Below are 14,006 nucleotides of genomic sequence, written 5' to 3' on the forward strand. Positions count from 1 at the left end.
CCTCCCTGCTGCTCTCTTGCCCTGCCTCCAAACTTTCCAAAGTCCCTCCCTCAGAGGAGTTAACAAGCTAACGTTAGCCTGACAGCAACATCACAGTATTATAACATGCACTGTTAAAAGCATATTACTGCAGCGCTTCTCTCTCTCAATGTGCACAAACCAATCTAGCAGCAGCAACAACACAATGTCACTTGCAGCAGCCCACACGGAGGCTGCAGTGAGAGCAGCACACACATGAACAACACATGCACTATTGTAACAAATACAAATCAAACATAATGTAAATCAAGCAGCTCCAGCTACCAGAAAGGGGCAGGAGATAGTCCATCAAACACAATCCTGGCTCTGATTGGTTCTTTTTGCACGGTTGCAATGCATTCTGGCAATCTGCCAAAGGCTGCAGGAGAACCAGGGGGGGCTCAATGAGTCTCTTTTTTTTCACACAAACTTCTAGTTTGATATAAAGCTGTCCTTACATAGTGATAGCTTTAGCAAATATGACAAAAAGTCACTTTTATAAGAGTTGCAACGTCAGACCAATCACAATCTTGGATAAACTGTAGAGCAATTTACGTCACAATTGAAGAATATTGTTTAAAAATATGAATAATTAAAATCCCTAATTCAGACCAAATACAACACTGCTGCTGCAGTTAAAGCAGTAAGGAATGAATGCCGGAATTAATAAGTGTTAATGCTTGAATTAGTGAGATTATAAACCGAGAAAAAGTGACATTGTGATCAATTTCAATTTCACTTTTACTTTGTCTGTGGCTCTGATGCTGTGTTCATACAGCTCAGCCCACATCATAAGGTGGACTATATTTGTATTATATATTATGTTACAGGACTGAGGCTCTCAGCATCACCACAGAATACATGAATGGATGAATTAAGTGATTCATTTATCGGTCTGATAGTGTCCGACGCATGCAGGTTTTATCAATTAACTACTGTAGGTCAGTCCATCAGATACAAATATATATTATATTGTATTGTATTGTATTGTATTGTATTGTATTGTATTGTATTTTATATAGGATGTCATGTGTAAAGAGATCAATGTCTAAATATTCACTGTGTCAGCTCCACAGTGACGTGTTCACAGAATGATCCACCTTTTATTGGGCAGGTTGTTTTCTAAGACAACTGATTGGTCAGGAGGCGGGGCTTTAGTACTTCCTCATATCCTAGCCAGAACAAAACCTAGACCCGATCAGGTTAGTCGTTCAGCCTAAGTTACCATGGTGAGTTAGGCCCATAAGATGTTAGCCAACTTTGTAGGACAGCACACACTGATTAAATCCTTGAAGTTAATGTGGTAAGAGAAAATCTAACTTCCTCGTATAGGTCCAAAGGTATATCTGTGCATCTTAAATAAACATTTCCGAGTATAGTCAATACATGACTTTTTGGACACAAAGACATGCTATTATTTTAGTTTTGAGCATTATTTGAGATCTGAGACAGTTTTTGAGTGGGTGTGCCCTTTTATCCACTGTGCACAATGTACCATGTCTGTTTGTAATCTTACTTTAGCACATAAACAGTCCAACTAATACAAAACAATCACGTATTTCCAATCTTCTGTACTGGCCTCATAGGTTTAGTATTGTCTGGTTTGTACCTCTGTCACTATTGCATGTAATGTAGCAATCAGAATTAAAATAATGTTTAGAATGAATCTAAGCGGTCGCAGCTGTATTTCCACACTTTAATCAGTCAAAAGCATTAATTATTCATTCATCATTACATGCAGGGGAATATTAATATGATGTACTAATAAGGGTCTATTTTGGTAGCGTGCTTTGCTATTGATCTAGAGGCTAACCTCGGTGATTCTGCATTATGCATCTCTGCCACTTTTAACCAAAAGCTTTACCGTAGTACAACCACATACAAGCTTTATACTCGGAGATCTAACAGAGCTAGAGTTAGGCACAGTAGAAAACAGATTTTGTATTTCAAATGATAACAGCCATTAAGTATTCATCCCCTCTTTCCATCCCTTTCAAAAGCACCAGTGAAATGGGTGAAGAACACATCCAACTTCATTATTCATAACACGGTAACTGCATTGAGGCTAATGGAGGGTTATCATGATTATGCACATATGATTCCTTTGTAGCATCCGTTACTAACCTGCATTACTGATTGAATGATTTAGAAAAATTAAATAAAGAATTCCATACGTGCGTGCACAACAGGGTCAGGGAGACCCCTTTTCTATTAACTCCAGTGCATTTTTTCCTGGTACCAGGACTTAGCATCATTCAGGTTATTATAAAAATGTACATAAATTATGTTTTCTAATCCTCGTAGTAGAAAAAAACGATTGCATGAACCCTTTGAGCTAGTTGAAATTGTTTTGTGCGGATCCTTTTACCATACGTTAAAAGATATGATTGCACCAAAACTGACCTTTTAAAAACAACTTTATCATAACACATTAATCAATATCCTCCCCATCTTTACTCCACTCCCCACACTATTCACCACACAAACAAGACCATTCACATCTTTAGCCTTCATTTAAAATCTAAAGTAGCCATAGAGGGCAGGCATCAGTCATTTCTACAGTCCACTAACAATAACAGTCAGTATATATCACTTTTCCATTTCCAGCCAGCACTCCACCCATCTGGTCTCAGACTTGTAGCTCGTGATTGAGAAAAAAACACATTTAAGGAAATAAATAGACCCTTCGCACTCCATTTCACTATCACCTCGGGAGATAAGATGAGGGAAGCTGTTGTTTCATCTTTCCAGGTATGAAAATGAATGATCCTGCAAGAAATGGAAGCTTCGAGAGCAAAAAACTACATGACGTGCCGAAAAACTACACCTAGCCTCAGGAAACCTGGTGAGAAACCTGAGTCACATGCAAACTACAGTGTTATAGGATCAAAGAAAGACAGCACAGATTCACTGTTTTGTTGTACTTTTAGCAGAATGGTTCTGTATTTGTTGGAAATACAAAAGTAGTTCCATTAGTATCATAAGATGGTCTAACTATTATTTTTGACATGAGCAGAGTGTGACAGGTGCTGATTTGAGAAAATGTATTGAAAAATGAAATTCCCCTGCAACAGGGATATGTGATACCTTCGCTCTTACCTTCCTCCAAACCCTGGGGACTACCAACTCTCTTTTCACTTTTCTCATTTCTGTCCCCGTGGAAGTCACTGGCAGCCACGATACTCCATGTGAACTCCGGTGAATCTTCCAGCTGTTGGTCACATGCTCGGCTACTACCAGGGCATTTACGATCTGTGGGAAAAGAAGATATTTTACTGTATGAACATATATACATTTACAGGATCCATGTACCCTCTCTCAGATCTATGGACACAGGTCAGATAGTGGAGCCCAGAGCTCACAGTAAACATGGTGATGCTGCGTTTAGTTGTTATGCTGCAGAGAAGTGGAACAAACTGCCAGCAGGGCTGAAGTCAGCATCTAATGTGAACATTTTTAAATCAAAGTTAAAGGCACTTTTTTTCTCTACTGCATATGATTGAGAGATAGATACATTTGCCTTGCCTTGCTTTATTTTGGCTCCCCATAATTTATGCCCCATGGTATAAAATATTTCTAAAAAATAATTTTATTGTTTTTTTTCATAAAGAAGGTACACATATTTTGTTTATTGATAATACATTAAACACATTTTTTGTTATATACAGTTTTGCTACACGTACCATTTAAACGTTTTAAAACCTTTGATATTGTTGTTTAAAGCATGGAATGGGTTGTTCGTGACTTAAACAGAGGGAGGAGCATAACATTCAGCTGAGCAGTGCTACGTGAGTGGGGGCGGGGCTATAGTACTGGTCTGTGGCTGTGTTAGGAATTGCATACTAAAGTACTACTCATACTAAGACTGACATCAAAATGAGTATGTAGTGTGTTCCATTTAGATAGTACAGAGAGATTGAGTATATGAGAAATACCCGCATTTATACTATATCGTATGCACGATGGCACACTAGTCATACTCAACCGCCCCATGATGCATTGCAAGCAGAACGTAGAATGGCCCAGGAACCGGCTTCAAGCTAAAAGTCAAACATTCCCTTTTCAAAGTAAAAGCATCTCTTCTTGTCTTCCATTAGCTTTTAACACTTTAGTAAATAAGGCTCTTGTTTTCAAGTTAACTGGAAGTTTAGTCAGTAGCACAATGGCGGGTCTCCAAAAATCTTTGAAATGTTGACATGAAATGTCTTTTTTTGAATTGTGAATTAGTTTCCCGTTCATGCATTTTCTGACCCGGTTGCTCTTTTTTTCAGGCTCACAGGGGTCTGCTGGTGACCATCTCCAGCTTTCTTTGGGCACTAGGCGGGGTCCACCATGGACAGTGTGCCAATTGATCGCAGCCATTAATCATTACACTTCTCTTAAAGATTATTTTTTGAATAAAAATTTGTATTAGTAAGGAAGCATATTTTGAGAAAAAAAAAAAAAAAAAGAAAATAAACTATTCCAGGTAAAGAAACCTGAGCACCTCCCGATGGTTTGAATGAGGACATTTTGGGTAAAAGAGAATGTATCTATATAACAATACTATGTATTGACCTATTTTACATTTTTTTGGTAATGTTTTCAGGTTAGCAAATGTAAACTATTGAACACACATTGATTGTGAGATAGCACTATTCCTATTGCACTGTTTTGTGGGTGTGTTGTGTATTCTACACTGAGAACAGGGGCTTCATGTGGCTAATAACACATACATAGTCTTTGGAGGACTAAGAAGTAGACTCAGTGAGAAAATTAACATTCAGCTAGTCTCCTGTATGCTCATCCTTCCACTGCCTCTATCTTTTCCACCATCTGTCCTACACTCCCTGTGGATGGACCTCATGTAGACTTATCCCTGTGGCTTGGTAAATCGCTGTTTGAAAGAGTTTGGTCACTTTGAAATGACTTCTCACACTAGGCTCTGGAGCTTAGAAAACCAAGAACATTGTATAATTTGTTTTCAGCTTCCTTGGCAGGTTTGCCTCTCTCCAGTTCCTTACTTACTACTTTAATAAGACTGACTTTGAAAACCAGAAAAGGAAATGGAATTTTCAATGTTTTTTTTTTTTTTTTTTTTTTTTTTATTGTAGCTGATATATGCTTGGCTCATTTTACTGTCATTCGTCCATCTATCCATCCACACTTCATCCCCTCACTTTTTCTCTCTTATTCAGAGTATATTAGTGTGCTAATATTCAGAGATAATCATTGCACACATACAGTCACTCTTTTCACTGTAGGGCCTCAGATCAACCTACCACAAACCAGAGGTGTAAAGAATATTGATATATCCTACTCAAGTAGAACTTATTTGATTAAAATTGTACTCAAGTACAAGTAAGTCATATATAAAATACTCAAGTAAAAGTAAAACAATAGCTCAACTAAATAGTACTCAAAGTAAAAGTTACTCGTTACTTTCACCCCCCACGTTTATTTTTGGTAATAAATCTTAGCATGGATCCCTTGCATACAGTAAACATCTCATATATAAACTTAAAAAGGAAGAGACCAGATCTTGACTATTTTCCTATTTTCCACAAAGGCATCTGTACAATTATTTTTTAAATAATATAACACCAATGAAATAAATTAAAAAATTGAAAATAAAAAAAAATAAAAAAATAAAAATATACATATATATATATATATATATATATATATATATATATATATATATATATATATATATATATATATATGTATATATATATATATATCAGGCTCTAAGTATAGCTACATTTATGAACTTTAAAACTGAGAAAATAACTTTCATTCAATGCTGTTTTGGTGCATTATGTTTAATCTGATTGGTCGGCTATGATGTGATGCTTTGATTGTTGTCTGGTAATTTTATTTTTTGTAGTGTCATAATGTCCATTGATCATTTTAAAACACAAAATGGTAATTTACTCAGTAATGATGGGGTACTTTACTTCTTTTGAAACGTATTTAAGTACAAGTAAAAATACTGATTTCAAAGTATACTCAAAAAGGTACAAGTAACCAAAATAGCAACTCAAATACAGTAACCCATCATTTTCACCTCTGCCACAAATACCCCCACCCAAAAAAAAAACCACACACAAGCACACCCACACACCCGCCGTTGAAGGATAGTTCCTTCACCACAGAATAGGAAGCAGAGAGGATTATAGATGGATAAATGGATGGTAAGGGCTGTAAATGGATAGTGTGTGTGGACACCTTTGTGCAATATCCCTTGTTTAAGAGTGCCCTGTTAGAGCCAAATGAAGTATTATGAATTAAACTAAATCGTATTGAAGTTGCAACTCTAACAGTCTCAAATGAGGCAAAATTACCCCCCTGATGTTATCAGGTCAGTACAACATGGTATAGATACACAGTGTAGTATAGAAACACAGCGCTGCAGCAACAGCCTCAGCAGGCGAACTCATTCCAGCAGCGTGAGCGAGAGACACCCTGCTGGAGTCTTGGAAAGATTCCATTTAGTGATTGTCTTTATGAAATCTAATAATATTATATTTATTGGTTTGAAAACAAGAACAAGAATAATTTTTGCAAAAAAAAAAAAATCTGGTTTTGCCCATAGAAAGTGTACTGTTACTGCTAGTTAGCAAAACCTGCAGCGCTGCTTAACGACATTAAACAAGGATAGGATATCTCTTATTTAAAAGAAGAAAAAAAAATTACCAGTTTTTCATGAAGGGAAAGCAATGCTTTCACATGCTCTGGGGTTCAGCCTGTGCCCATATTCATAAAGCATCCTGAGGCTAAAAGTAGCTCTAGTGAGATCATTCTTAGAAAAATCTTAGAATTCCTCAAATTTGAAGATTTTCCCGGTAACACTTTACTTGAAGTTTTATACATAAGGCTGATGTTACGCTGTCTTTATCTGTCATTAGCATGAATATGGTGTCATGAAGGCTGTCATTAAGCTGTCATTAAGTGTTGTTCGCTAAATTATGACACCTTTGGAGCTATGTTGGCATTTTTTCTGTTAAGTGGAGGGATCTAGTGGGGTTAGGTAGGGTTAGGGTTAAAGTTAGAGTTAGTGGTTAGTGGTTAGGGTTTGAGGTAATACAGGGTTAGGGTAACGAACAACACTTAATGACCCCGTATTCATGCTAATGTACGGTGACCAGACGTCCCGATTTACTCAGGACAGTCCTGTTTTTCAAAGTTACATCCACGAACCATTGATTTGTCACAAGCTCAGTCCCATTTGTCTTGTTTATTCAGAAATGGTGACAAAAAAGACCCTTAAAGTGCATTTCGCTTAAAAAATGTGATATCTGTGGACTGTGAGCTGTCATTTATAACAGTTGCCATGGTAGCGCTTGCAATATAAACCAATTAAAAGATTCAAAAGTCTTCCACGCATTTGCAACTCAATAATGATTGGTCGATGGCATTCACAATATTATTTGTTTGCGTCCTAGTTTTTTTGATTATTCAAAACAATTTTATGGTAACTTAAAATGTTACTTTTTTTTTTTTTTTTTTAACTGATGGTCAGAAATAAGAAATGTAATTCATGTGACCTTTTTTCATTACAAATAGAAGCATATGTGAATAGATTTTCTTGAAAATCTGTTGTCTTCTTTGGTTAAATCACTGTCCTGGTTTTGAGTTTTAAAAAATGTGGTCACCCTATTCTATTGATAGGTGTCATGTCATAATAATGACAGCGTAATGTCAGCCTTTATGTGTAAAACTTCAACTAAAGTGTTACTATGTTTCCTTGATAAGATATAAGTAATTCACAAAGCATCTTAGACCTTAAGAGAGCTCTGAAGATAATAAAAAAAACAATGAAGAGGAGTGAGGAGGACTTTTAAGAATCCTAAGAGTGAACTCGACAAGATGGCAGAAAGACAGAGAGGACGGAGAGAGATTCACCATATAATTAACGACAGTGATATAATAACACGCTACAGCTTGATTGTGCAGGCATTATGACCAATCTGAGCGTTAATACAGGAATGAACAAAGCATTTTGTTTTTTTTCATAGTAATTGTGTGTGTTTTTCTGTCATTCTGTGTATGTTGGTTGTTGTCTTGCTTAATTGTTATGATTACATTTTTTTTTTCAAGTCAAAGTGTTTATTGTCATCTGTACAGTTAGAAACACGTTTCCCTGTACAATGAAATTCTTGCTTTGCCGACCGCCAGTGAATGCCTACGTAATAAAGGAATAAATAATAAAGGAATAAATCGAGATAAAAGAACTATAATAAATACAGTGGCATGCAACACTGTTATTCAACATTACATTTTGTACATTTCTGATGTTTTTTTGTCTATTTTCCTGTAAAATCTATGTTTTTGGAGTCATATTGTGTATTTATGTTGTCATTTAGCATTTTTGAAGTAATTTTTGTGTATTGCTGTTGTTGTTTTGCTTGTTTGTTAGTAATATGCGTTTGCAAAGTAATTTTTTTGTGTTTTTGTCGTAATTTTCTGTAATTTAGTATATATTCTTTTGTCATTTAGTGTATTTTTGTTGTTATTTTTGTGTTATTTTGTGTCATTTTGTGTATTACTGTTGTCAGTCTGATCATTCATGTGTTTTTAGAGTAAGTTCTGTGTTTGTATTGTCTTTTACTATATTTCTGTGCAATGCTGTATTTTATGTGTTCTTGCTTTTGTTTTGTGTATTTTTCTGTCATTTTGTACATTTACTTTGAGAGCTGTATACATTTAGACTAAGGGCTGCATGTGGGACATACTTTTCAGTCAAAGATACACATCATGTTAAAATAGCTGTACATGTTGAAGGCTAATGACATGTAAAGAAAGAAGAAAGTTCAAAGTTAGATATAAATCTAATTTTCTATCCTTCAATAAATAATGTCTAAGCCTGAGAGGAATGTTGCTGGTACTTGGCAGTCCTGGGCTTTACAGCTGCCCGAAGCTTACATCAGCATAGTCATTTCAGACTCACATAGATGCAAACAAGCACACTCACTTTCAATTTAAGTTTGCAATAGTTGGACAATTTACCACAATTTGACACTGTGGCTGTCAATAGCCACAGGCCTGCAGACTGAAATAAAATGACTGGTAACACATACACATAACTAAAAACATTGCTGATGATACAATAAAAGAAAACACGATGGCCACAAACAGACCCAGAGTAGCAAAAACAGATTGCATTTGGCCCTTCACTTATTGTGTATAGATCCACAGAGGTTTCACTGCCTGCTGCTCTGCTTTCAAGTACGTGTATATGCACCTCAGCAATTGAAACTAAAATGACCATATTGACCAAATTCAGAATAACACAAGTGCAACCAGGAGTTGAAATGATGTGTTGATTACAAGTGTACCTCAACAGATAAAACAAAAAGGTAGAATCAAATATCAAGGCTTTACTTTTTTGTATTTTCTCACATTTTCTCATCTGAGCACAGACCAGTTTACAATAATACTATTTTTTTATATGCATTTATTTATGTTATTCATCACAAGCATCATATAAAACAGTGGTTCTCAAACTTTTTTGGCCCAAGTACCCCCTTCATCCAACTACAACATTTTGCTCAGAATACTTTAAAAAACCATTCACTGTAGAGCATATCGATGGAATGAATGAGTGACAACACACATTTTAAAGCAGGGGTTCTCAACTGGTCTCACCCTGGGACCCACATTTTGCCACGGTCATTAAATCGCAACCCACTTTTTTAGTTTTTCAACAAAAGCTATATATTTTCCTGTGCAACATGCATTTCACAGCATGCCTTTCATAATAAAAGTTTCTTTCAAGTCCAACATGAGCGACATTAGGAATTTATTTCTTTATTTATTTATTCATTTTTTACCAGTTGTCCGCGACTCACCCAGTACAGGTTCGCAACCCATTTTGTGGTTCCGACCTACCAATTCAGAATCGCTGTTTTTTATAATTTAACTTTGTAAATAAGTGGAATGAAACAGTCTTTAGTACGGTGGTTGTAAAAGCTCACAACTAATGCTGAACGATTAACCTTAATCGCATCGATATTGAGGTTTTTACTACGGCGATAACCTAACCTCAGATGCTGAGCTTTTTCTTCCGTCTCCATCATTTGAGTGATATATATGTCCACCAATCAGATTTACTAAGAGCCGCCTTCCTGGGCTGCTGGCCAATCAGAGATGGTTACAGGACACAAGCTTGTATGCGCTGCAGCGAGTCTCAGTTACCCCTCAGTTGAGTGCGCTAACAACAACTACACTAGGGTTCTATAAAATCCATGTTAACGGAGTCACAGAATCGACCAATGAAAACGGAATTTTAAAAGCGGAAATGATGGACAAAATCGGGTTGAAACGCCATCACTGTGAGAAAAAGGAGTTTTTTTTTAATATGGTGCACTGCCCTCTACCTCCCATCCTGGCTGCTTCAAACACTGTCTAAACCACCCGAAACACCATCTAAACTGCCAAAAAACTATGCAAATCATCACTGATTGCTAAATACTGAGCCACCAGCGCCTGCTTAACTTTAACATGTCTATGAAACTGTTTCTCATGTAATTCTGCATCGCTCCGTGAAAACATGATCAGCTTTAATCAGCTTCACCTGCTCAAAGCAATTAAACATCTCATCAGAGGGGTATTCCATAAAGAAGGGTTAACAAACTCTGAGTCTATCCATAAACTCTGGGTCAACATACCCAGCGATGGGAAACTCTGGGTATCGGATTCCATTACATCTGGTATGAAGTGGGTCAATCAACATGCACGCGCATGATAAAAAGCCATCATCAATGTGTCAGAGATGACTCGAGCTGCCATGGCAACCACCCGGAAGAGAGTGATTTATTCACTCTAATGGGTAAAATAAGCCGGTGTTTGATGAATATGAGCCTGTTCTAAAGGTGCGTTCAGTCTTCAGTGACTATAGTGGCTTAAATCACCCGTAATTAGTCACACTTTTTGGTCACTTCATCACTTTATTGCTTCAGTGACGTGACAAGCTGGGAATAATATGAATAAAATGTGTCTGAGGAGACGTGGCAGCAGCATAGGATGTCTGCATAGAGAGTCCTCCTGTTACACTGGATATTAAGACAGTGACAGCCGCTTGATATCGAATCAATTATATTGATTTTTAATGTAATATTGTCGCCAGAGTCATCTCAACGTCCTAAAAAATGTCATAGAAAAAAAAAAACTGAAGCGGGACCCGAACCCGTGACCCATCGCTTGCACAAAAAAAAAAAAAAAAATGTAAAGCAACACAACATTAGTAATGATGTGAGCAGGTCTGTGGTGTGTCATGTGACTAATGGACTAATGTGTTTCAGAGAAGAGTATTAAGGTTCATTAAAGTGTTCAGAAATGGTGTTCAGGTGGGCGGAGCCAGGTAGAAACCCAGGGTTTCTTTGATAAAACCTGACAGCAACCAGGTTTAGTTCACGGACAATGTTGCCATGGTAACATACTCAGAGAAGAACATACCAGCTGTTTAGGAATGAGATACTCAGAGTTTCCCTCATTTAAGCCTGAACATACTCAGAGTTTGAACATAACCCACCTTATGGAATACCCCTCTGAGCTACAGAAGATCTGTTGATAAACTTGTTCTATTGTTGTGGACGAGACCATCGATACCAGGGATTGTAGAGTCTGAAACATGATAAAACTTCTGATACTATAAAATATTCTGGCCCCTAGTGGTGAAATAACTGATGCATCCTTACGTCCATTTAATTTTGTTTAATCATTACGGTCTGGAATGATGTCATCAGGATCATTTAAATTAGCTTAATTTAAATTAAGTTGATCAAAACCTGCTCCAATTCAGTAAACCTTTGATCTTTATATGTAGTGTTGGGAACGTTACTTTAAAAAAGTAATTAGTTATAGTTACTCACTACTTGTTCAAAAAAGTAACTGCGTTAGTAACTGAATTACTCTATAATAAAAGTAACTCATTACCAAGGAAAGTAACTATAAAAAAAAAAGTTGCTATATGTCAAAGAATTCAGATTTTTTAGATGCGTGTGTCGTTGTGAGTTGCTTAAAACGGATGTCGACAAATTCTTCACTCCTGGATATAATGTACACTTCACATGCACGTTCTTAACTTTCTTAACTATTCCAAACATTGTTTATATGACATGAATTATTAAAAAGGAGCACTCAGAATAATCCATGTCAGTACAACTTATACGTACCTTTTAATTGTATCTTACTCATTATTTTAAATTACATTTTTATTTTTGACATACATTTTTATTTATTTATAGTTTTCTTTTTTATTAAAATTTTATTTGCTTTCTCACAGTACAACTTAAAATGTATTAAAATTTCTAAAAAAAAAAATTTAATCGAAATAATGTGTAAAACACGGAGTTTGGAAAAAATATAACAAAGATATGTATGTAATATTTTTAAAAATCGTGAAATCAAATTGCAATCGCAATATCTGTCAGAAGAATCGCAATTAGGGTTTTTTGTCAAAATCGTGCATCCCTACTCACAACACAATACAAAACGCCCTGAGAGCTCACAACACAACACAGAATGACAAAAGCCATAACGCAACACAAATGCAAACCACACAACACAACACGAACGCTCACAACACAACATGAAAGCAGTCCAGTAAAAATCCACCAAGAAGAGTGACGTTAACATTGGTACATAAAACAATCCATGAAGAAGAGTGACAATAATGTTGGTACATAATGTTGAACAGCCCCCCAGGGGATGGGTTAAATTGCAGAGGACAAATTTCAATATATACTGTTTGTATAACAACATATATACACGACGAATAAAGGCTTAAAGCCCAGTCTAATTTAAAGCCCGGTCTAATAAAAAAAAAATCCACGAAGAGGAGTGATGTTAACGTTGGTACATAACAAAATACGTACAGAAGAGTGACGATACTGTTGGTACTTAAAAAAATCTACAAAAAAGGGTGACGTCAACGTTGGTGTGAGTGCCTGATCCTTTCCTCACTCTTCTTCAGGGATTTTTACCGCACTGTTTTCATGTCGTGTTGTTAGCTTCTTGTGTTGTGTGGTTTGTATTTGTGTGCATCTTCGTTTTGTGTGGCATTGTGGCTTTTGTCATTCTGTGTTGTGTTGTCAGCTCTTAGGGGTTTTTTTTTTTTTGTGTTGTGGGGTTCTTGATTTTGTGTTGTGTTGAGAGCTTTTTTTGGCCACCATAATTTAGAGCCTCCTGAATAGATTAATTTGTACAGTTTTTATAATTTCCTGTCATCTCCCGTCTGGTGTGGGACCAACACTGACCCTTGTATTTTCAGTTCATGTTCTAATCAAGATAATTTCTATCATCATTATAATTATCGTTTTTAACTAAAAATAAACATTAGAAAACCCCATATTTTTAAATATTTTATTTGTTAATTTTCCACTCTGTACCTCAAGTACCCCCTTTAGTGCCATTGTGTCCCCCAATTTGAGAAACACTGATATAGAAAGTAGTCTGGCATTGCTGTTCAGTGAGGTGAGGAGTCAAATGTTTGAATGATTATTTAAGTTGAAAGTGCAACAGGCGATTTGCACTTTTCTTTTTGCCTCAAGCCTGGAAAACCGTTGACTTGCAGTATATTGAAGTAATAGGTGGTTTGAACATATTTGAAAACCTGTCTTGTAAATCTACTCCACAATAAAATAACATCCTGACTCTTGACTTTCCAGCAATTATGTTAGTAGAGTGAGCTGAGAGAGTGTGGAGCAGTTTAGTAGTACGTTTACCACATACAAACATATCAAATAGTCATATATACATCAGTGAGGGGAAAAAGCAGATTCTCAGTGCACTCTAAGGGACACTGAACATTCTCCCCACATTTTTGTACCCTGTGTTTGGTTTATTTGGCACACCATAACCACTGAGCACTTCTGAACACTGCCGAATGATGACAAGCAATGCCATTCCACCGTGGCGAGGGAGATTTGGATCTGGATCCAAAAGCAATTTTTCCACTAATGAAGGGCTGAACGGCTTGACTGTCAATTGAGAACTCATAGGCG

At 36.4% G+C, this 14,006-nt stretch overlaps 1 protein-coding gene across 1 annotated transcript in view; it reads right to left on the bottom strand.

Moving 5' to 3' along the window:
- The window catches only part of alk (ALK receptor tyrosine kinase), a 763,155-nt gene that overhangs the window by 435,534 nt on the left and 313,615 nt on the right, over positions 1–14,006 (bottom strand). Inside the window, exon 3 of the mRNA XM_028439062.1 lies at positions 3,118–3,270. Within this exon, the coding sequence (XP_028294863.1) occupies positions 3,118–3,270 (153 nt within the window). The remainder of the gene's footprint in view (positions 1–3,117; positions 3,271–14,006) is intronic.

This window comes from Gouania willdenowi, chromosome 22, assembly GCF_900634775.1.
Source record: "Gouania willdenowi chromosome 22, fGouWil2.1, whole genome shotgun sequence".
In the NCBI taxonomy this organism is placed as follows: domain Eukaryota; kingdom Metazoa; phylum Chordata; class Actinopteri; order Blenniiformes; family Gobiesocidae; genus Gouania; species Gouania willdenowi.